The 22,718-nt window shown below is 35.6% G+C and overlaps 1 protein-coding gene across 1 annotated transcript; it reads right to left on the bottom strand.

The window, feature by feature from the left end:
* Nucleotides 1-312: 312 nt before the first annotated feature.
* LOC126767657 (myophilin) lies at nt 313-12,927 on the bottom strand. The gene is made up of 3 exons (XM_050485142.1): nt 12,787-12,927; nt 770-1,090; nt 313-701 (listed from the first exon to the last, which is right to left on the bottom strand). The coding sequence occupies exons 1-3, from the start codon at nt 12,790-12,792 to the stop codon at nt 519-521; spliced, it is 510 nt and encodes a 169-aa protein (XP_050341099.1). The 5' UTR covers nt 12,793-12,927; the 3' UTR covers nt 313-518.
* Nucleotides 12,928-22,718: the final 9,791 nt, after the last annotated feature.

Below are 22,718 nucleotides of genomic sequence, written 5' to 3'. Positions count from 1 at the left end.
AGCAAGGCTACAGGGGAACAATGAAGCTTCTCATGTGAACTTATCCCGCACTAGCAAGACTTTTCTGACCCCACTGTATGAGACACTGGAAGAGGTGAGGCCACAGAGTCTATTGAAATTCGCGTCAAGCGCAGGCATCCTGAAGGATAACTACTCCTCATGGATCTCGTAACTAAATTCCATCTAAACTCCAACTGATCTATGGGTGGCTTATTAACCTACCAGGCTAACCTAGCCTGACCTATATTCTATAGTGATCCGATGTACACCAATTTTTTGGAGAGTAAAGTGTAAAGCAGTAAAGTGTATGTATTAAATTTTAGTTATTTCATTTATTTATTTATTACAATTTATATTAGAAATAATGACTAAAGGAAAATGCCCCAAAAATAATGCCCTTTCAATTAAAAAAGTTAGCTAAACAAAAAGTAATAAAAAAATTTATGCTTTTACATAGAAAAACAACGCCAAATCAACTGACTACATATAGGTAAATTAGGAAACTCTCCAGCGGCTGCTTACATATGGCGCGTGTTGCCGAAACCGCCATGGCCCGACTGTGAGGCGCCCTTATTGTAGCCCATCTGCAGGTTAAGGTGTCCCTCGTGAGCGCGCAATTGCTCCTCGGTGAATTCGCGCTCATTCTTCTCGGCCATTTTGGGGCCTAGTGAGGGACCAGTGAATTCTGGGTGCTTCTGAGTCTGTAAAACAAAAGAAATGACATTTGAATGAGCATTGAAATGAAAATGCTAAGCTCATTTCGTCTTACGATGCGTCCGAGAGCGTACAGCGACAGCGTCACTTGTGGAATATTACGACGTTCGAACAGATCGGCTGTTTGGAAGATTTCCTCTTCGGGCACACCGTATTTCTTGACCGCCGCTTGGAAGCGTTGAATGTTTTCCATCAGCTGGAAGTTGGTGCCACGCTCCTGGATTTTCTTCACCGAGCCGGGAGCCAGTTTGTTGATCAACTTGCAGAGGACAATGCCATCCTTGAGTATATCTTCGTATTGGCCGGCGGGCACTTTCTCGCCCAACACAGCGAAGATCCAGTTGAGGACTTCTTGTTCTTGTTCCTTGTTGCGGGGCTGCAAAGAGTAGAATGAGTGTAACTTATTATAACGGTATTAAATATGGAAACAAAATCGCATGTGTGTGTGTGTTTGTGTGTTTTGACTTTACATTTATCAATGAATCAAGCATTATCCCTTTCCATACTTTTAGCCTACTTTTCAGCGCTCACACGCAATCAGCTTTGATCTATACAAGCTAATGCCGCATCACACAAATAAATAGTTGCGCTTAATCAATGAAAATTGATTTACATAGTTTTGCGGAAACCAAAAACAACAATAACAAATAATAATACCACATATAATTGAAAACGCCCTACAAATCGTCGCCAACATGTTGCAACCGCACTCCATCATAAATCAAGCGTTGTGTGGCATTCTTGTCGTTGCGTCAGTGGTTGCAAATCAACACTTGTCCGCCAACAGTGTTTGTTGTTGCTTTTGTTGCCATTGCGAGAGCTAATATTTGTCGCAATTAATTAAAATGCAAAGCGTAAATAACAACGCGGCTACGTCGGTGGCGCCGAAAATTTAAATAATGACCACATCAACAACAAAAACAACAACAATGTCATAAATTTTATCAAAATAAATAAAATTAATGATCTACAACAAACAAGTATCGTGCTCGGCTCATAAATGGTGTAAATTATCGCCTTACAACGGCGATATAACAACAATAACAACAAACACTTTATACCGTAATATCAGTTACTTTGCATATATTTGCCGTATCACTTAAAATTAATGAAATTCAAGCGGTGAATTTGCTCACACTTCAATAGCGTAGCGCCCACAGTTTGTTCCCCCTCCTCTTCGCACGTGCTTTACCCACGTGTATTTTTTATGCTCCTTTAGTTTGCGTGCGCAAGGAAAATAGCCCAAATGGATATTTCGTATCTTCTCCCTAAAATTTTTCTAAATCGTGAACTTTTCTCATCGATTCGAGTAGCTACTGAGTACATACTAGACATAGCGCTGATTTACATGTTAGAAAATAGATTAAGTAACGTTACGGGGTTCACTAACCAACTACATCTATACGCCGTATCTATTGCCGCTCTAAACAGCTTTATTATTCAGTAATTTATCGAAAACACATGCTTTGATATCTCCTCATATATTTTCGATGCGGTTCAAGTTAAAAAACTGTGCAGTTTTCTCACTCTCATCAAAATTGTTATGTCCAAAGGAGTCCTTGACATACTTTCTGGTACTTTTCGAGTAATCGGTCGGCTCCAAAGGCTCATCCCTGTGAAATTTTTTCCTCTATATACTATCAACGCTATTTTTTCGATATATTTGAGTTGCTCTATAATGTTTGGGACAGTGGCGGCTGCGGAATTTTTTTGAGACGAATAATAGAGGAATACTGAGGCATAGGCATGAGGGCAGTTTTGAGGGCTAGACATATTTCTGTAAAAATTTTAAACTCAAAAATTTCCATTTCCAATTAATCGAGTAATGAAAAATATCGCCACATTGTTCGCTTTGAACATTTGATGTGGTTACTTTTCACAACAAACGCCTTTTCCTTGTGACAGTGGTTCTATGTGTCTGTTGACTTTTAAATTGGGAACTAATAATTTTTTCTGATAATCACATATTCACATTGTGATTGTATTCGACTTTAACCTACCGAGCGCTGGTATTTCGATACCTTCTATCGAACTCGTTCGTTTGTCCAGTAATATCATAACATAACCGCACCTACTTCTCATATCAAGCCATTTTGTAATGCAACAGCTGAGCTCTTAGGCAAATACGATAGCAAAAATTTTCAATTTTCACTCGAAAATCAGCACCATAAAAAGTTCATGCTCAAATTTTTGTGTAGGATTGCTGCTTTTATGTGAGATATACATATTAATAAAATTGGCCGGTGAAATCGGCTTAAATTTTACCTTATGCTGGATTTAAGGAATATCAGCTGCTTAGTTATTTTAAAGTCAATAGGTGGCACCATCTATGCTGAAACCTAATGCGACGTCGCCACATTTACCTAAAAACCTGTAGCAAACCCGACATTACAACCCTACTTTTAGTTAAATTAATAAAGTGCCGCTGCTTTTGTCTTATGGCATGCCTTTGTTTGTTTTTATTCCGGCAATAATTGCTTCATTGACCTTAGGCAGAAATTTTGGGTTCGACGTCTGAGAACAAAAAACTATTCAAGCAACAAAAACACCAAAACCTGCCACTTATCTGCATATACACACACTCTGCCATACGCTTACAACCACATGTGCCCATGAGTGCCTATGTGAGTCTAAAAATATAACTATAACTGTAGTAATTGGGCCAATGGCTGGCACTTCATGGGATTTCAGTGACAGAAATTTTATGCTAATTTGCGTAGATTTCAAGTACTTTTTGTATTACGACATCGCCTTGTTGAATATTTCCCAAAAATTATGGCATTTATTGTTTCCTCTCTGCCATTTTATTAGCTATAATCAGCAACAAACATTTGTTTTAGACAACAATGGTCTCATTCTGGTTTCAAAACTCGTTTATGCCAGAAAAAAAAAATCATGTTTTTCGTTACAAAATAACAAACGCTGGGCATGCAACATTTAACCGCATAAAAACACAATTTAACCTTCAGCAAAAAACAGATAAAACAACGCAACGGACAGTAAATTTTTCAAAACTTTGTTTGTTTGGAATGGAGCAAAGTTTGGACTATGAATTACACAAAGGTTTATCAGGTTAAAAGCCGTTTAATACTTAAATTATGTGACGCATGAGACCTTTCCCCTTCTAGCGTCAAAACACATATAATGCCACAACGTGTATACCGTGAGTCATGCAAAGTTCATGGTATTTGACTAAGCATTTGACTTTGACTTTAAAAATTTTAAAATCTAATCCAGTAAAACTTTGTTTAAATGTTAATTGGAATAAAGCTTGTTGTCAAATTATAAATTGATCCGTCATTTGCATTCGAATATATCCAAACAATAAAAACAAGGAAAATGTTGTGGTTGCCGTTGGAAGGGTAATTTTGTTCAAATATATTTTGTATTTAAACCGGAAATATTTTGTATTGGGCAGCAGTTGGGTTTTAATCTAACCTAAAATATGTGATCAAATTTAACCCGGACTAGTTCAAGAAATTTGAGTCCATCCACCTCTGTTAATGAGAATAAGTTCGAAAATATTAAAGAAACAGTGCTTGAAAATCTTCGAGTTGGCAGCTGAGAGATTGGAGAGGAACACAACATCTCTTCAAATCTCACAAATCCTTCAAAGATGCTCGAAAGATCGTTGAAGAAATGCCTCGTTACGGACGATCCTCGACCTCTAAAACTGACGTACTATAAATATTAAAAAAGAGAAGTAATCGTCTGTAAAAGTGTGAGAGAGATTGCAAAAAAGCTCGACATTTCTCCCGAGTCCGTTCGAATGATTTTGGTCAATATTTTTGGTATGAAACGCGTTCTTGTCCGACTCGTCCCTATAAAGCTGAATTTTTTTTTAAAAGCGTGCCGTAAACAGGTCTCTTTGGACATGCTTGATTGTGCGAATTCCGATCCCACAGTCATGGAGAGCATTGTGATACCTATGAGTCATGGGTTAATTAGTTTGACATGCAAAGAAGTCAACAATCATAGGAATGGATTGAATTAGCTAAGGAGTTTTATTTGGCCGAAAAGCGTCATTTGCGAGGGAACATCCGCCAAAAACGGCCAGAATTGTGGATGAACAACTTGTGGATTTTACACGATAACGCACCATCGCATGGAGCCATGAATGTGACCGAATTTAAAGCCAAAAACACAATGAATACCATCAATCAACCACCATTTTCATCTGATTTGGCTCCGTGGGATTTTTTCTTGTTCTCTGAAATAAAATTGCCACTCCGTGGAACCCGTTTTCAGTCGATCGAAGAGATAAAACAAAATTTGCTGAAGGAACTGAAGTATTTCCCAAAAAGTTCTTATGAAAAATGCTTCGAGAACTGGAATAATCGTTGGCTTAAGTATGTTACAACTGGTGGAGATTACTTGGAATATATGGCGAAACTGCCCAACAAACTAGCGAATAGCGCTGCAAAGAGCCGACACCGAAAAACCACCTCCGTCCAATTCGGTCAAAAATCAAGATGCTGCTGATCGATTACTTTGACTAACGTTGTTTAACTCATCATAAATTCATTCGATACGATCAAATTGTGCACTATTGGGCCATTTTGAGGCGTCTACGTAAAGCAATTCATCGTGAACGACCAGTTTGGAGAGCAGGAAATTCATAAATTGTTTCACCACAAAAATATGCGCCACATTGTATTGTGACTATGACAAACTTGTTAGCCAAACATTAAGAGGGGGAGCCTGCTTTAGGGGCTTAAAAAATCGATTTTTGAGGATTTTTTTGAGAGGGAAAGAAATAATGTATTAAAGCGAAATTTCGAGGGCTTATAGTTATATATTTAAACATCATTCACAAATTTTTTTGATACGAAATCTTTGATATTCTGTCTTTGGGAAGCAATTGCCCGATGCATCTCGCATGTGCATTTGTCGGAGGGCGGACAGGAAGCAGGTCGCAATTTCTATCGGAAACGAAAAATTCAAAGAGATTCATATTTTTTAATAATTTGACTTCTAAAAATTAAATGAAAAAAAGTGGTTTTTGATTCAAAAAAATTTTACTTTGTGTTGTTTAAATATATGTTCAAACTTGACTTTTGTCCGCCAATTAAGAAAATTCGTAAAAATGAAAAATCGAGAAATCACGCGTCAAAGTTTTCGCTTTCTGCCCAAGCGCTAATATATCTGCTAGACGCTCGGTCACTATTTCCCTTCTAGCTTCGAAAATATTTCGAATTCCCATCTATAACTCTAAGGACATATTCTAAGATTATTTTTAAAGAGACTTAAGCAAAAATAAAAAACATCGATTTTTTTAAGCTTCTAAGGCAGGGTCTCCCCTTAAACCAGACTCATCTATTAGCCACCAGATTACATTCATCCATTGTAAACATATACATATGTATATGTATATCGTATATGTTTTTAATATATAACAGAGTAAGCATTTTTTCCGTTTCCGAACTTTTGTCAAAAATATTTATGTTTGCAAACAAAAAGCATAAACATAAACAGTATAAGACAAACAACGAAAGAGTGGTATATAAATGCGAGTGTTTGAAAAAGTTTACAAATGGCAATACTGCACATATTTGCGCGCGAGCGAATGCGTCTAAATATATCCCTACAAAACAATTATTTGCCTTCGCTATGGGTCAGAGATCAATTCGCCGTTACAAAGACAAATGTAATTGGCCATTTCATATTTTGAAAATTAGCGAGCATTTCATGCTTTGTTTGCGAAAATATTTGTTTTCAATATATATTTCCATGACTAAAAGAACGTTTGGCCTAGAGAAAAAATTGTAAAAACTTGAAATGATTATTTTAGGCACAAAGCGTTGTTTCATTCCAATTTTTTTCTGCTTGAAAACTAGAGCAATATAATGGAAAGGAAAATAATAGCGGAAAATTCAACAACATTTTAAAAGTTACTGCAAATAGTAAACAAGTGTTTATATAGATTTTGTTTATATTATATGCATATACTCGTATATTATATATCGTTACTTAAAATGCAAAACAATGCATCATCAAAAAAATCGAAGTTGAGTTTTTCATTTCTTACGATTCAACACATGTTTCACCTGTCAGATATAACCGATCTATACCCAATAGATAACCCAATAGATAACCATTTTATAACCAATATATAACCCTTTTATAACCTATATATAACCATTTTATAACGAAAACTCAAATTTGGTTTCAATGTGAGTGGTTTCTTTTATAACGTTTTTTCTTCGCCTATAAACTTATGAAAAGTGATGTTACATTATTTTGCATTTTTGGTGACAATATGTATATATGTAAATTATATATTTTAATTATAATATTCTTATGTATGTGTGTTATAATAAATATTTTATTTTATATGTGTTTTTCAAAGCTTTTAGTGCCTTTCTTTTCGCTTTCATGCAAACCCAAATTAGATGTGGCAAGATGCCAGCGTTATAATTGTCGCAAATGCATGTGTGCACACTTGTTACTCTGACCACAAAATCGAGTCAATGAAAATGAGATCAAGCGATTCAAGCAAGCTGAGACAGAGAGCAAATAAACGAATTTAAATTGCCTTAAACACAGAGGGCTCACTAAATGGCGATAAATTCCTAACTGCACACACACAGCGCGCAGCACCCCCGCACCACCGCACCACGTACTTTTGCGCTTGAGCCTCGCACGAAGAAGCAGCGTGGCGAAAGCCAAAAATGTGAAATGAAAATTGACGAGCAATTTCGCTAAAATCCCAATAAAATGTGTTGAAAATAAAATTGAAAAAAATTCGATTTTCACAAAAATTCAAAACATTTTCGACACAAAGCGGCACAGCAATAATTGGCGAAATTCCCGACAAAGGGCACTGTTTAATGGATTTTACTTTTGAGCGCCTTCGTTTGCATTGTTTGCGCTCGCAAATATTCACTTTAGCATTTAATTTTTTTACCTTGTCTGTGATAGAAATTTCGCTCAACATTCGCGGTTACAATCTGTGCAAGGAAAACATACGTGAGGCACAACAGCACAACAATAGTGTGTTGTAATCAGAAGCAACAAAAAAGAAAAAATATTAACTTCGGTTACACCGAAACTAGAATATCCTACACACATAGAGAAGTTTCCTTACAAGAACTTGATTCTGCTCGTTCAGTTCGTATGTCAGCTATATGATATACATATGTAGTGACGTGATGTGAAATATATTCTCGAATGTTGTAGCCATCGATGTAAACAAATAGTAATCGGAAAGTGGCAAGTCTAGTGAATACGGCGGATGGGTTAGCAGCTGTCAACCAAGTACTTTGATTGCAACCTGAATCAATTTTGCTTTGAGGACAGGTGCATTGTCGTGTAACAAGATAACTTTGCTGTGTCTTTAGGCCAATTTTGGTGGATTTTTGATCAATATATGGTTCAAATTGATCAGTTTTTATCTATGGAAATTAGTATTAATAGTTCCACCAGGCTCATAGTATACCACAACCTTCTGACCCCACAAAACACCGAATATTGCCTTCTTACCGAATCGACCTTTTTTGTGCAGTCAATATTGATAGTTGTGCTGGATTAACCCATGCTTTTCTCTATACAGGATTCTTAAAATAAATAAACTTTCATCGGCGGTGAAATTCTATGTGAAACTCATTTTCTTGCATGTTTATGAAACAAAAATTGACAAGTGTTTCTTTTGGTGTTCCATTTGCCTTTCATAAAATGCAGGTGGCAACCACTTTCAACATTTTTCAATCTTTCCCGTAGCTTCCAAACGGTCTGAAATTGTTTGTTGAGCAATATTGAATAGCAGCCATCATTGATTTTGACTCCAGGTATCATCTTCACCCAATATTTATTGCAGTTCGGTGTCTTAAAATTTATTTGGTGGTCTTCCACGTTCTTCATTCCTCACAGCAAAGCATGATCACCATACACCTCGACAAAAATTCAATGCGAGACTGCAGGACTTTTCATCAAATGGAAACAAAAAATTAATGCTTTCTGCAAATCAGCACTTTTCGGTACAAAATTTGATATTTTCAACACAATGAAAAAATTTGATGTAGTTGTTCAAAAGGTTATTAAATATGTTTGACTGGTGTCATGCCAACCAAACAAAAAATTAAGGCTCGTTCACAACAGATGTTCTCTACCAACATATTTGTATTTTAACGATCACTTCATACCGGTACACATGCTATATGCTATAGTAATCCGATCCCAAAAAAAATTTCACAAATTTTTCCACAGAATTCAGAAATTCACATTAAGTTTTTAGCAAAAAATCATCTTCTCAGCTAAGGCTCACTTCTGTCAACAAACAAAATTGTCGCCATTAGAGTAAGTCAAATTTTCGTGTGGTCCAGGAAAGGCAATTGTGTCCCCAAAAATTTACCGTTTGATGTGAATCTAGGTATGGCGGCATCAGCTATATCTTATTTCTTTTGAAATGATTCGATGCGGACGATCTTATTTTCTGACAGGAGGGTGAACCGCCTCATATTTCACGTCTCAACATAAACACATGGCGTGCAAAGGTTGGCGACTCGTTAATTTCGAGAAATAGTCCAGTAAAAGACCATCAAAATCATGCAATTTAACGCTTCTAGATTATTTTCTCTGGGAGTATATTAAAGGTTTACGCCAATCAACCAGCAAAAAAGTGTGAACCAACTGTAGTGGCTAGCGGAAGTCGTTTTTATACAGATTTCGTAAGTTAAGAAATTCCGTCGTCTTTAAAACACAATTTTAGGCTAAGAAGTTTAAACGAACACCCCAGTAATATGAAACGTTGAAGAAGATTTTTGTACCATAGTTCTAAAACGAAGTTTTTTAAATTGTTCTATTTTCTGCAGGCACTATTATTATTTATATAAACAGAAGTATTTAAGAGATGATTTTTTGCATTTTAATATCGCGTTATATCAGAGTTGCTGAAAAACCATATCAATCATTGTCATTCGCACCTCCGTACACACACTCTGCCCTTCGCTGTGTTCCCACTGCAGTGAAGAGAAACATTTTTCACTTTGCTGCGGCGGAAAAAGTGAGCGCAACGTATTCAATTAAACACAAATTTGCTTTCAACCGCATTTCAATTATTCGCTTCGTCGCTGTTTTCCCGGATTTTTAAACCAGATTTTATGGTATATTTTTTTTTTTATACATGCCTATTAGTTGACCACCGGTAATTAAATTTCAGTCAAAACAAGAAAAACAGTTAAATTCGGCTGCACCGAATCCATGATACCCTACACAGGTGCATATTTCTATGGCAACTATATTTATAACTGAGTCTGAAAATCCAACCTGCCAATGGTTTACATCCAAGGGACAACATTTTGCTAACCCTTTATAGCCACATTGAATCGAAATCATTCGAATTCGAATTGAAGTTACTTAAACAGGAAAATAGATTTATATAGAGATTTTATATTGCTTTTGATCGATCACTTTTTATGACAGCCATGACGTCTGTTTGCCTTAGTCCACCGATATAAACAATATCTCCGAAGTTTGTACCACTGCTTTAGAAAATAATCTATGCCAAATATCGTAAAGTAAAAATACCGTGTCACATAAAAAAGCTTTCCTTGCAAGACTATATTTTGATCGAACAGTTTGTAAGAGAGGTGTATTTTTTTGTGGTCCGATATTGGCATTGTCGACAAATGTGCTGCTTCTTGGGGAGAAAAAGGAGTGTGCAAAGTTTCAGCTCGATATCCCAAAAAGTTCTGGATATTACAAACTCTGTTGTTTACTTAATATTAACCAACTCAGGGTATAATGAGTTCACTGCAATCCAAACGCGCTGTCATGCAGCTGAGGGAGCGCATGTAAATATCAGTCAGAATTCTCCGCAATTGTGCTACTTTCACGCCAATTACAGTATTCCATGAAAGGGGATTAGAGCAGCCCGTTTGAATTATGTATGGAGTTTCGGAAGTATCAACACTTGCTGAGAGGTTAAAATATGTAAGAAATGGTCTTTTGTACGTTAGTGCTGGAACAGAGCTGCCTGGAGCGGGGAGTTCAAGTTAAGAGAAGGACCATGTCGCTAGGTTCAATAAAAAACTTGTTCATGTTAAAGTTAGAGCTATTGAACCGAACCAAAGGATCATGTAAGTGATTGTTACTTTTTTTGACTCAAACAAAAGACATTACAACCTAGTCCAAACACCCAGTATCCAAACTTGTTTTCGGCCGACAGATTCGTCCTATATAGTGCCGAACTTTCTGTGCAAAAGTCCTCAAATCGTTCAGAAAATAAGTATTGTACTACAGGAAGAGAAATTCCCCACATTCAACGTGGCACGAATTATAGAGGGAATATTTATAGATCCATAAATACCGCAACCACCGCATTCGTCTGATTTACCTTCGGGTAATTTCTGGCTATTAAGCAAACTCACATGACCACACCGAGGACACCGTTTTGACTCAATTGAGGATTAAAGGCTGAATCGAAGAAGGCTCTGATGCCATCACGATGGAGGATTTTTCAAAGTGCTATGGTGACTGGAAATTTCGTTGGCATAAGTGTATTGCAGAAGGAGCGGATTCAAAAAAATTCACCTTTCAATTTGATCACATTAGTATATGCTGGACTCTAAGCTGGATTTCTTTCCGGGAAATGTTAAAGGAAGGCTGGACATGCCATTTTCTTTTCATCCACATATTATTGCTCAGTTTCAGTTTGATATCAGTTTTATGTGGCAAAAAAAATTAAAACATGGTTTGGTTTGGTAAATGGGCTTTATCGCGTAAACTGTGAAATTATATTTTTCTTGTTTTTTAAGCTTAACGGAAGTACATTTTATTGCTTTCCGTTTAGCAATTATTGCTGCAAATATGGCAAGCAACAATTTTGAATTTATGGACAAAATATAGTTTCGAGTTTTAAAAAGAAGACATCATTTACAAATTAAAACCACCAAAGCAATATGAGCAAATATTTCCGCTATTTACACATCAGCCTTTTAATAGCGAAACCCGAGGAAGCAGCAGCCGGCTGCTAAAAATAATGCCATTCCAATAATTAAAGAAATGCTAGTTGGGCCTACAAATCATAGAATTAATATTATCGTGTTTCGTTGAGATATTTATGCCGTGCTTTATAACTATTTGTTAACTAAAATTGTGCGAGTATCACGTGTTTCGTGTGTCTTTAAACAGTTTTTGCTTAAAATACTGCAACAAAGCGTGTGCTCACGTACAACAAAAGCGGCGCGAAAGCAAATAAACGCTTTTAATGAACCTATATCATTCTATTGCAATTATAATTAAATAATTTTTTTATTTTAATTGCAAATTATTGACGGTTGTGGTTTAAGTCCTACTCCGTACCCAGCATTATGTATGTCATGTAATGTGTGTGCGTGCATGTTTGTGTGTGTATACATGTTTGTTGTTAAATATGATTTTGAAATACATAAATTCAGTAATCAGTTGCAATTAAATTCATTTAATTAATAATTGAAAGGCGCCATAATTGCAAATGCAAATATTTTATTGCATTTCTACAAACGGTTGTGTGTTTGTGTGTGTGTGCGCTGCAAGCGTTATATGGCATTTTTTTTATAAATCATTTATACAAATAAATATTAATTAAACTTCGACAATAACCCATGCCAAATTTTATGGAGATATATCGTCAAATGAAAAAGTTTGCCATACAAGCACTCCATTCCGATCGTTTAGTTTGTATGGCAGCTATATGCTATAGTAATTCGATTAGAACAATCTCTTTAGATATTGCAATATTGCCTTAGAAAGTAACTCATACGAAATTTCGTGAAGATATCTCGTAAAATGAAAGAGTTTTCCATACAAGCACTTGATTCCAATTCGTTCAGTTTGTATGAAAACTATATGTTATAGTGACTCAATCAAAACAATTTCTTAATTTTTAATAATTTCCAATCGAATGCTGTGCAAACAAAATTAAATCCCGACATTTTTTTTGGAATTTTGTGCTGTTGCGGGAACTATTTAACCATTTGATTTGATTAGGCTTTGATGTTGAAGCAGAAATCGCATTTACAGCTTAAGAAGCGGTATATTTTCCACCATATATATACTATATATATGTATTTGCATATGCTAAATGTCACTTACAGCCATTTTATTTTTGAAAACACTTAAAAACTGTACACTAAAACGATGTTGGAAATATTTTTTGGAATTATTGCGAACTCTGGTGTGACCACAGCGCCGAGTGTCTAACTTGATCGAAGTGAAATTCTCAACTGACGCAAGTGTTCAATGCGAGTTTTCATCTTTTCCCCCAAAACAAACGAACAAGCAAAATCCAAAAGTATATATTTTCAGCAAACTCACTTGAAACAAGAAGAAGAAGAAGCAGTTGAAACAGCGGCAAAGTGCCACATTGTAGGCGTAGGCGCAGCAAAACCAACGAACGGACGGAAAATCGAGGTGTTCGGGTAATACGCCTCGGACCATGCAAAAGTGTTCAGAACAAATATAAAAAACTATAGTATATAGACGATCGTTTAGCGAAAATGAAATAATGACGTAAATTTGTACGTACGCACTTACAACTGTGCATGTGTTTGTGCGCCAATGACTTTCGTTTAGAACACAAAACGGATGCGAAAGCAAAAGCAAAACACTAAATATCCATTTGACAGGCGGCGTAAACAATTGGCGAAGGCGAGGAACGTGAGCAAATCACGACGAAAAGCACGAACAGCGAAACACAAACAAATATATATATTAGGGTATATATATATATATGTATTAGGGTGTTTTTTTTTTTTGTATTTATCCGGTAAATGACAAGAGCTACAGAAAAACAGATCAGGAGAAACTTGTAGGAAATTTTATTAGCTACAAAAATAGTCTAAGGTCAAAATCGCTATCATTAATACTTCTCGAGATATTTGGCTTTTTAAGTAAGGCGTTATAGAATTTTCACAGATGGTACGTAATAAAATATCTATGAAAATCGCATACAAGTCAAAGCGATGCCATAAAAGACCTCTGATCTGTAGGTAGATTTAAAGATAAAAAATCACGATTGTAGTGTATTTTCTATGGAAAATTTTACATGCCTTGGTCCAGTTCTTAATGCTAATATTAAGGAATAAAATTTTCAAGGAATTTTTTTAGGGTATTTCCAAGAAAATTTCGTGGCGGAATTGAAAAAAATTAAGAGTTCAAAAGAAAAAAAACACCCTAATATATATATATATATATATGTATATATGTGTGTATATGAAACGCAGAGTTTTGTCGTGGCGCTCTTGGCAGGCTGTCGAGGTGAAGGTGATGGCGTTGACACTTTCGACGGTGAAGGCTGCCGTCTGTTTGTCACTTGTTTTTTCTGCCGTTCTATGCTTTCTCTTACACCATTCGCGGTGGCCCACGCGATCACATATTTCATCGTGTGCAGCCACAGCTGACAACGATTGATCATAAATGAGTCTGAGCAGCGGCAATGTTTGTTGTTTGTTTGTGGCCTTATTTACAACAATGCATGTATGTATCTAGGTGTGCGTGTGTGTGTAGGTGTGTAGGCTGTGGGCGTTGTTTGGCTTTCGCGCATAAATATTTACTACAACGCCAAAGTGCAAAGGGAAGTGAGTGGGCGGTGAAAGTGTGTGAGTGACTTGTTAGTAGCGGGCAACTTGTTAGCCGCAGATCGTGATGAGCTATTTGTCTGTTTATCAATTCACACGTCAAAATGTAAAGTTTCTCCTTCTTCTTGGTTGAGAAATTGTGCGTGAAATTAATCGGTAAAATGAAGACTTTGTGCTGTCAAAATTTGTATGATTGCATGTAAATAAGATTTTGTCAAAATAACATTACGTTTAATAACAAAATGGCAGCTAGTAAATAAAAACTAGAAAATAAGTTCACTTAGAATGCACGGAAATGCAAATCTTTCCTTACAATAACTTTGAGCGCTCAATTTGTATGACAGCTACATGCCATAGTGAGCCAATTTGCAAGATTTCTTCGGAGACTGCATTACTGCCTTAGATGTTAATCCACGCCGAATTTCGTGAAGATATCTAATCAAATAAAAAATTTGTCTATACAAGCACTTAATCACAATCATTTAGTTTGTTTGGCAGCTGTATGTTATAGTGGTTCTATCTGAACAGTTTCTAAGTATATTACATGATAGTGTTAGATAATACTAAAAACTAAATTTCGTGAAGATATCTTTTCGAATAGAAAAGTTTTCCATACAAACACTTAAATCCGATGTTTCAGTTTGTATGGCAGCTATATGTAATTGTGATCCGATATCAGCAATTCCGACAAAAATAAGCAGCTATAATACTTGTGAAGAAGAAGACTTGTGCAAAATTTCAGATTGATATCTCAAAAATTATTGAACTCCGCTCATCAGGCTAACAATATTTATATATTGTATGGGGTCACCGATGTTGCCTTCGGCGTGCTAGAAACATACTGGCATAATTATTATAACAAATTTAGGTAAATCCAGAAAATACATTCAGGCCTCACGTTCTTGCGAAAATAAATATTGTTGAATATTGTCAAAAAAAAAGTATTGAAAATATCAACGTCTTTGAATATATGAAAGATTAGCCTATACTTTGCTCACTCGGTGAACATTTAATGGAAATAAATACTATAAACAAAATAATATTTTATGTGAAACATTAAAAAGCTTATTTCAATCGAAAAGAGCATTCCCAAACAGTCGAAAAACATACTTGAGTAGCGCTAATTTAATGACGAGCTCACTTGTATAGGAGAAAATAATAAAAAAATAATGTCTCTGTAGAAAAAAAATATATAAAAAATTATAAATCGTGGCACAAATATAAAAACGAAATAAAATAAATAAATCACTAACAACTGTTCGTTTGCATTTTGGCGCAGTTTATTTTGGCAGTTTGCGCGCGGCCAGCGGCCACCGTTTGCCTTCGCGTATTCGCCATGTTCAAGTTCGCGTTTGACGGCACGCTGACATTTGCATTACAATTGCACATACACCCATTGGTATACATATTCACAGCCTTGGCTGCTGTTCTGGCGCGTGGGCGCCTCAAATTTAGACAGATCACGTCATTTTCAACCACGACAAAAACATACATATGTATGTAGAGCTTTTAAGAATGTAAACTCAGCAATTATTCGAGTGCCGTTAAATAATTTTGCTTTTTTGGTCTCCCCTGTGCTGCTATTCCCATGTCCAGCTGCCACAGTGACGCTTTGTGGGTGTTTAAGACTAAGCAAAACTGTAGTTGTTTTCCATTAGTTGCTTATACGCCCTATCTAACCCGTTTTCGAAATGTAGATAGTAACCTGTGTAATGTGCATGTGTGCGTGCATTTAATTTTCCATTACACTCAAGCAAAATTTATGAAAATTTGTATCAAATGCCACAAGCCTTTCCAACATCAGTTGCTGCTTTGCGTTGAAGCAAAAAGGCACATTGCCACACTTTACTATAATAATAATTGAGAAGCATGCGTTTGCATCTAAATTTAGCTCTTTCGTGTTTACGAGCAATTCAAGTTGTTTCTATTTTAAGTGTATGACCACTTATTATTATATATTATTGTATATTTATTGCAAACATATTGCCAATTTTATTTATATACACTCAATGCATTTAGTATTGACTTGTCTAGCTTTCAAGCAAATTCGAGTACAAACAAACTCAGCAATAAAATCATAAGAACCGGGTATGGAGACTTCCACATATTTTCTTCTTTCACTCACTCTCCCCCTTAACACTTATGCTTGCTGTGCGCTGTGCATAGAGCAGCCCTTTGCTAAGGGTATTGGGCGCCTTAAGCACTTCTTGGAATGTCCGAATTTACAAAATGTTTTAATTCATCTTCTTTTATGGCTTGTTTTCGCTTGGTAAGACTTGGTATTTCCAAAAATACATTCGAAAATTTGTTAGCTTAGAATATATGTACATACATATATATGTGTATAAATATTTATTTAGTGCAATGCTAGTGGCATTCGCCTCCTCTCACCTTGGAGTGTTTATGAAGATTAGCAGTATTTAAATAAACAAAAGCAAAATCGTGCGAAGTTGAAGGCGAAATATAGCCGCGCTGCTTTGATGGCTATTTTGGCATTAAAAATCATTTCACACCAACAAACAATAATTGCTGAACTGGTTGGAATCGAGGCGTATATAGTACATTTAAAACGTTAAAAAAATATAAAACTATATGAAATTGTGCTGTAGCAAGTAAAAGTTGATAAACAAACAGTTTTCGCAACGGTTTAAACTTGATAATATGTTTATTTATTTATTTGTTTTTTATGGCATATTTTTTATTTCGTTCTGTTCTTGTAGCATAAAAAATATTTCAAACAGCGTTCGCGACGAAAGGATTTTGGATGATAAATTGTTTGTGTAAAGATTGCAATGCATGTGGCAGCTGGCCAAAGCAAAGCAAATAAAATTTTTAGAAGCAATGCTTTTCAAATTTATATTTTTATATTAAATAATAATATTATATAAATATTTTTATAATTTTTATATTAATGTATATAATATTATTATATATTTGGAATATATAATTTTCCAAACTGTCTCTGAAAATTTTTTAAAATTTTTTTTGAAAAACAAGAGAAAGCTAGAGCAGTATTGGTCGAATTAAATTCTCAATTTTTAGAAACTAAATTTTCGAACTTTAAAAGTTAAATTTTTAATTTGCTATTGTGTCGGAAATTTTAATTTTTAATACGAAAATTATTTAAAATTCTAGTTTTTAGTTCCAAAATAATAAGTAAAATTCGATTATGCAACTAAAAATTAAATATTTTTAAACCGAAATTATTTTGAGATTAGGATTAGTTACACTGGCTGTCTTTCATGCCATACATACATTTATAGACTTTAGTTCTTTAAAATGTCAGATGGCGGTACAATATTAATTCGAGCTGAAATTTACGTCGTGGCGGACGTCAACTCTTCTTGCGAAGTTAAATAAAGACTTAATATCTAATTCTGATACTTACTCTAGCCCCTTAAACTGTGAAACTTTATTCTCTCTAACTATTAAAGTCGAGATCGAGATAAGGTCGGACATGAACAAATGCGGTTCTCCAGCGTCTCTGTCATGCCCGCTTGTCTGCACTTTCTACAAGTGTAATCGTACTAAACTAATTATACTACTTCCATGCTTCTGAAGATATTCTCTGACGCAATGTAAGGTCAATTATATAGGACAGATTATACAGAGTCTTTAACTATCGCTTGTATATCGCGTTTGTGTTGATATTATTTCCTGCGTTGTTAGCTATTTCAGCAGCATTCCTGACCCCAAAGATTTCCGCCGAGAAGATATTGCAGTATTTCGGAAGCTTTAAGGGGCGCCTGAAATCCTATGACAATTTTTTTTATCCGTTCGCACTGATGTCGTAAGTTCCGCTGCCGAGTCGCATGCCTCAGCGCCATCCACCCTCTTTGGCGTGACTCGACTCTCACTCTTTTGCAGATAAAGCACAAGGTTATGTGGTCTATCTTATCCACTGAATCGCTGTCTCTCGAGCTATTTCCGAAAGTTCTTGCGGAAAATTCACTGAGCACTGCCAATCTTGAAGCTGATTTTGCAGTCGAGCTTTCAATGACGTGCCAATTGGTGGCTGGTTCAATAAACCTTGAAGTGCAGCCGTTGGAATGGTTCTTAACGCTCTCGTTATACAGATAGCAGCGAGCCTTTGTATTAGCTTCAACGGTTTCCTGTAAGAGATTTTACTGGCATAGGTTTACAACACCAAGGTACCTTAAACTAAGATTGGCTTCACCGACACAAATGTGTAACAGCAATGCATAAAAACAAGTCATATGTTTCTTAACTCTTCCCACACAAGAATACCATATCCATAGCTGAAATTGCTCATTAGTGCATGCCTTTCAAAGCGCCATTCATCACGCTACTATTAGTGTGTAGGAACTTACCCGTATCTAGCACAGCTATGCGTTCGCCATAGGCTAACGAGTTTAGTCCACAGAAAAGTCCACAGAAGCGGTGCCAGTACACTCTTCTGTGGAGTTCTTGTTAGCGCCAACCTGCAGGATATAATTACTATACTCCAGGCCTTTCTCTATATTCTAGAGTTAACGAGTGAAGTGCAGTCTCAGTAGAGACGTGTTGAGCTTTTGATAGGTTAACCGAAGAAATATTGTCCCAAACCTAGAGATCTAGAATACTTCCAAGTGTCTGCAGAAGGATTAAGTTTAGACTGATTGGTTCATAATCTTTATAAAGTTAAGATAAAGGGGAGCTCCTTTACCAGGCTTTAGTTTGAACATGACCCTCGCCTCTCTCCAAAGAATAGAAAGATAGTTGAGCTTTAAACTGCGGTTCGAAGCCATCTATTGCCTAGTGTATTTAGTTCTTCTTTATGATATCGAAGAAGACCTACTCTACGCTATTTCCTACGGTCTTCCAGTTATTCCTCATTGAACACTTTTTATAAAAGCACTAGAGGACCCGTCCACGCTTCACTGTGGCTGATATATAGATAATACTACTACTACCATCTATATGATTTCTATTAGTTAGATTATAACTATTAGTTAATAAGATATAGCATTTTTGTGAAGCAGCTTGTGTTAGTTTACAAAAAAATTGATCACAAAGCATTTCGTGTGTTAATAAAGCATTGCTTTTTTGGGGAAAATACTGTTGAATTTTGGCTCAGGGAAATCCACCGTTGAAAAGACATTTGCTAAGCTGGAAACAGGCGAATTGAGCACCGAGGACAATGATGCTCTAAAGATTCGAAAGCTATGTGCAAAGTGGGTGCCTCGCAATTTCATAATCCAATAAAAACAACGAATAACTGATTCTGAGAAGTGTTTGAGCACTCTGTAATCGTAATAAAACCGAATTTTTGCGTCGGTGTGTGACAATAGAAACATAAATAGCTCCATCATTTGTCACTGGAGTTCAATCGGCTGTCATTCTAATGAACTGCACATGATAAGCCGGTTCTCAGGCGTGGAAAGAAGAAAAAGTCGGATGGAAAGGTTATGACATCAGTCTTTTTGTATGCGTGTTGTATAATAAATACTCAACGACTGATTACTGAGCCAGTTATAATCCATTGCACTGCGTATTTGGTTGCAGTTCTTTTCTACTATTACAAATACTTAGCAATTGTATTATTTTTGAGGAAGAATCTGTTAGAAAAGGTACGCGTATATTCAAATGATTCCTACAAACATGAGTTTTGAACAAATGCTTATGATTTGAAATATAATTTTTGTATTTATGAGTTGTATTAAATTTTGACATAAAGAGATAAAAGGTATCCTATGTCCTTACCCTGGTTCTAAGCTACTTCTCCACCAATTTTCTGCCAAATCGGTTCAGCCGTTCTTGAGTTATAAATGTTATAAATAACAACAACTTTCTTTTATATACATATATAGATAAGAACTATAGATATGAATATAGATATACATTTTTTTTTAGACTTTTTCAAGACATTTTCACAACTAGTTACGAATCAATTGCTCATTCAAGCACATCCGGTAAACTTTGAGGCTGTCTCACTCCATTTTCTCTTTACCAATAATTCTCAGAAAAATAAATTTATACAGCTCGAATGATGGAAGCTTTAGTGACATATCACTGATAATCCAACGATACTTTGACTACTGCAAAAGTTCACTAAAGCCAAAAACAAAAATTTCTACAGTAATTTGACTTTCTCAATACAGTTATGCGGCCGTCAACAATGCAGCCTGTCAGCAAAATAATTCATTGGCTTTAATTAGAGAATTTATAAATGCGCCGTCGGAACATTTTATTTTTTTTTCTTTTTTATTCTTAAAAATAATCGAATCGCTGCCATAGGCGCATTCACACAACAACACGAATAAGCTGCACACGGTGTTGCGGGGCGTATGAGTGATTATTTATTGGAGACGTTTCAGAGAAATAAATTGAAATGCACTTTATTTATGCAACAAAAAATATAAAATCAATATATAATGATGCACATTGTGAGTGCGAATTTCTTTAAAGTTCGCTGGCATCTTGAACAGAAGCCACGCGCAGCTAATTTGGCTTAGCAGTTGCAAATTACGTTTGCCAAACGCACTTAGCCGTGCTTAATAACAAGAAAAAGTTATGGCGAGCGATAAGTGGAGTTTGCCTAAGCTGCTTTACTAGTTTGCTACAAAAATCTTACTATAGCGAGTTTTCCTGTACACACTTCCATTAGCAACCGGTTGGAGCAGAGCGACAATGTATAACCAAATGAAATGAAAATGTGTACATATATATAATATATAATATTTATAAGCATATATATGCGCATGTACAATAAATATATACCATATATATAAATACATATATATGTATACATATGAACACATTTGCATGCATCTGCATTGTTCGTCATGGAAATATTTGGGACGAAAAGCAACATCTGGCGTAATTAGTTCGTTCAATGCCAATTAGCTGGCAGCTTTTTACTCGAATATTTTTGTTGTTTATATTTATTTGTTCTTAATTTACAATTATATTTACCGCACTGAGTTTCCAACGCCGGCAAAAGATTTATTAGAAAAAATATTTTTTCATTTCTACTTTTCGCTAAGTCCCACTAAGAAATCTAAAAATAACAGCTGACAGAATTTTCGAATGGAGGGGGGATTAAATATTGCTGAAAGCCCACAACAGTCGGCAGCTGCAAAATTCACATTCATTTGTGAAAAAGTATTGTTTGTATGTACATATAAGTATTTATAGATTAGAGATTGGAAATTATACATACATTCAAGTAGAGAAAAATAGAAAAAAAGAAAAACAGAAAATCAAATGGTGAATATTTTGCGCTGGAACTGAAATGACTTTTTATGCTCCACCGGATATTAAGCAATAAAATTTATAAACACCAAAATGGGCTGTCTAAAATGTACGCAATTTTTGCAAAATCTCGCAGCTACAGTAGCGTGTAGCTAAAGCGGTGCATGCATGTGCAAATACAAGCACAAACGATTAGGCACACATATAAGTTTATTACATTTTCTAAAATGCGTCGAAAATCTGCGCTGCAGCGAATAACCTGCATAACTTGCTAAAGCGTTATAATCACAGTTATGCATAGTGAAAACCAAAATCGACATTTTGTTTTCTCATCGCCCAAATAATACCGAAATTGGCACATAGACACATAGCACGGCATAATTCAAAATTTCGAATTCGCTGACACGCACACTCAAGCACACATACACACACCAATCGCAGCGACACACAATCAGCCAAATCGAATGAACGCGAGTCGAGCAATTTGAAAGGCACACATTTTTGAACACTCAAACCCATTTCAGATGCATGTGTGTAGACCCATTTGTAGCGCTACTTAATACATATATAAAATACCGTTAGTGCTACAAAATAAAATTTTGTGTTTAAAACAAGAAAACAATTTTAATTGCAACAAAAAAGGTTATAAAAAGTTTCTTATCTTAATTTTGACCGATTATTTTGTGCGGCAGCTATATGCTATAGTCGTACGATTTGAACAATTTGATCGGAGATTATAGCATTGCATTAGAAAATACTTCATGCCAATTTTCATGACAATATTTCGTCAATTAAAATAGTTTTACATACAAGAACGTTTTTTGATCGATCAGTTTGCTTGAGAGATTCTGACAAATTTACAGTTTCATAAAGAAAAAAGCTATGAAAAATTCAGAAAGATATCTCAAAAATCAAGAACAAGATATGACTAAAGCGACTCAGCTCGTCAAGCGTATTATTTATATATACATATATGTATGTATGTATGTGCAAAGGAAGAAGGAAGCTTTTAATAGCCGTCCATTCATTAGTCCACGCAGCAGCGCCACCTGTTTGATCGAAAGTGATTGTGCTCGGGCGCGAATGACGCACAACATGCGGTAAATATTTACAAATATTGCTCAACCATAAACTCGTAAACCATAAGGCATATGCCTTCGCTAACAGTAAGAAAATATTGTGGGCGGACCACAGTTTTGCTGAATGAATTCGATTATAGTAGATCATGTATTTCGTTAAACATATTCATGAGTA

Source organism: Bactrocera neohumeralis, chromosome 2 (genome assembly GCF_024586455.1).
Source record: "Bactrocera neohumeralis isolate Rockhampton chromosome 2, APGP_CSIRO_Bneo_wtdbg2-racon-allhic-juicebox.fasta_v2, whole genome shotgun sequence".
Taxonomy (NCBI): domain Eukaryota; kingdom Metazoa; phylum Arthropoda; class Insecta; order Diptera; family Tephritidae; genus Bactrocera; species Bactrocera neohumeralis.
Note: the sequence above shows the minus strand (reverse complement) of the source record. Positions and strands in the feature narration are given on the sequence as shown.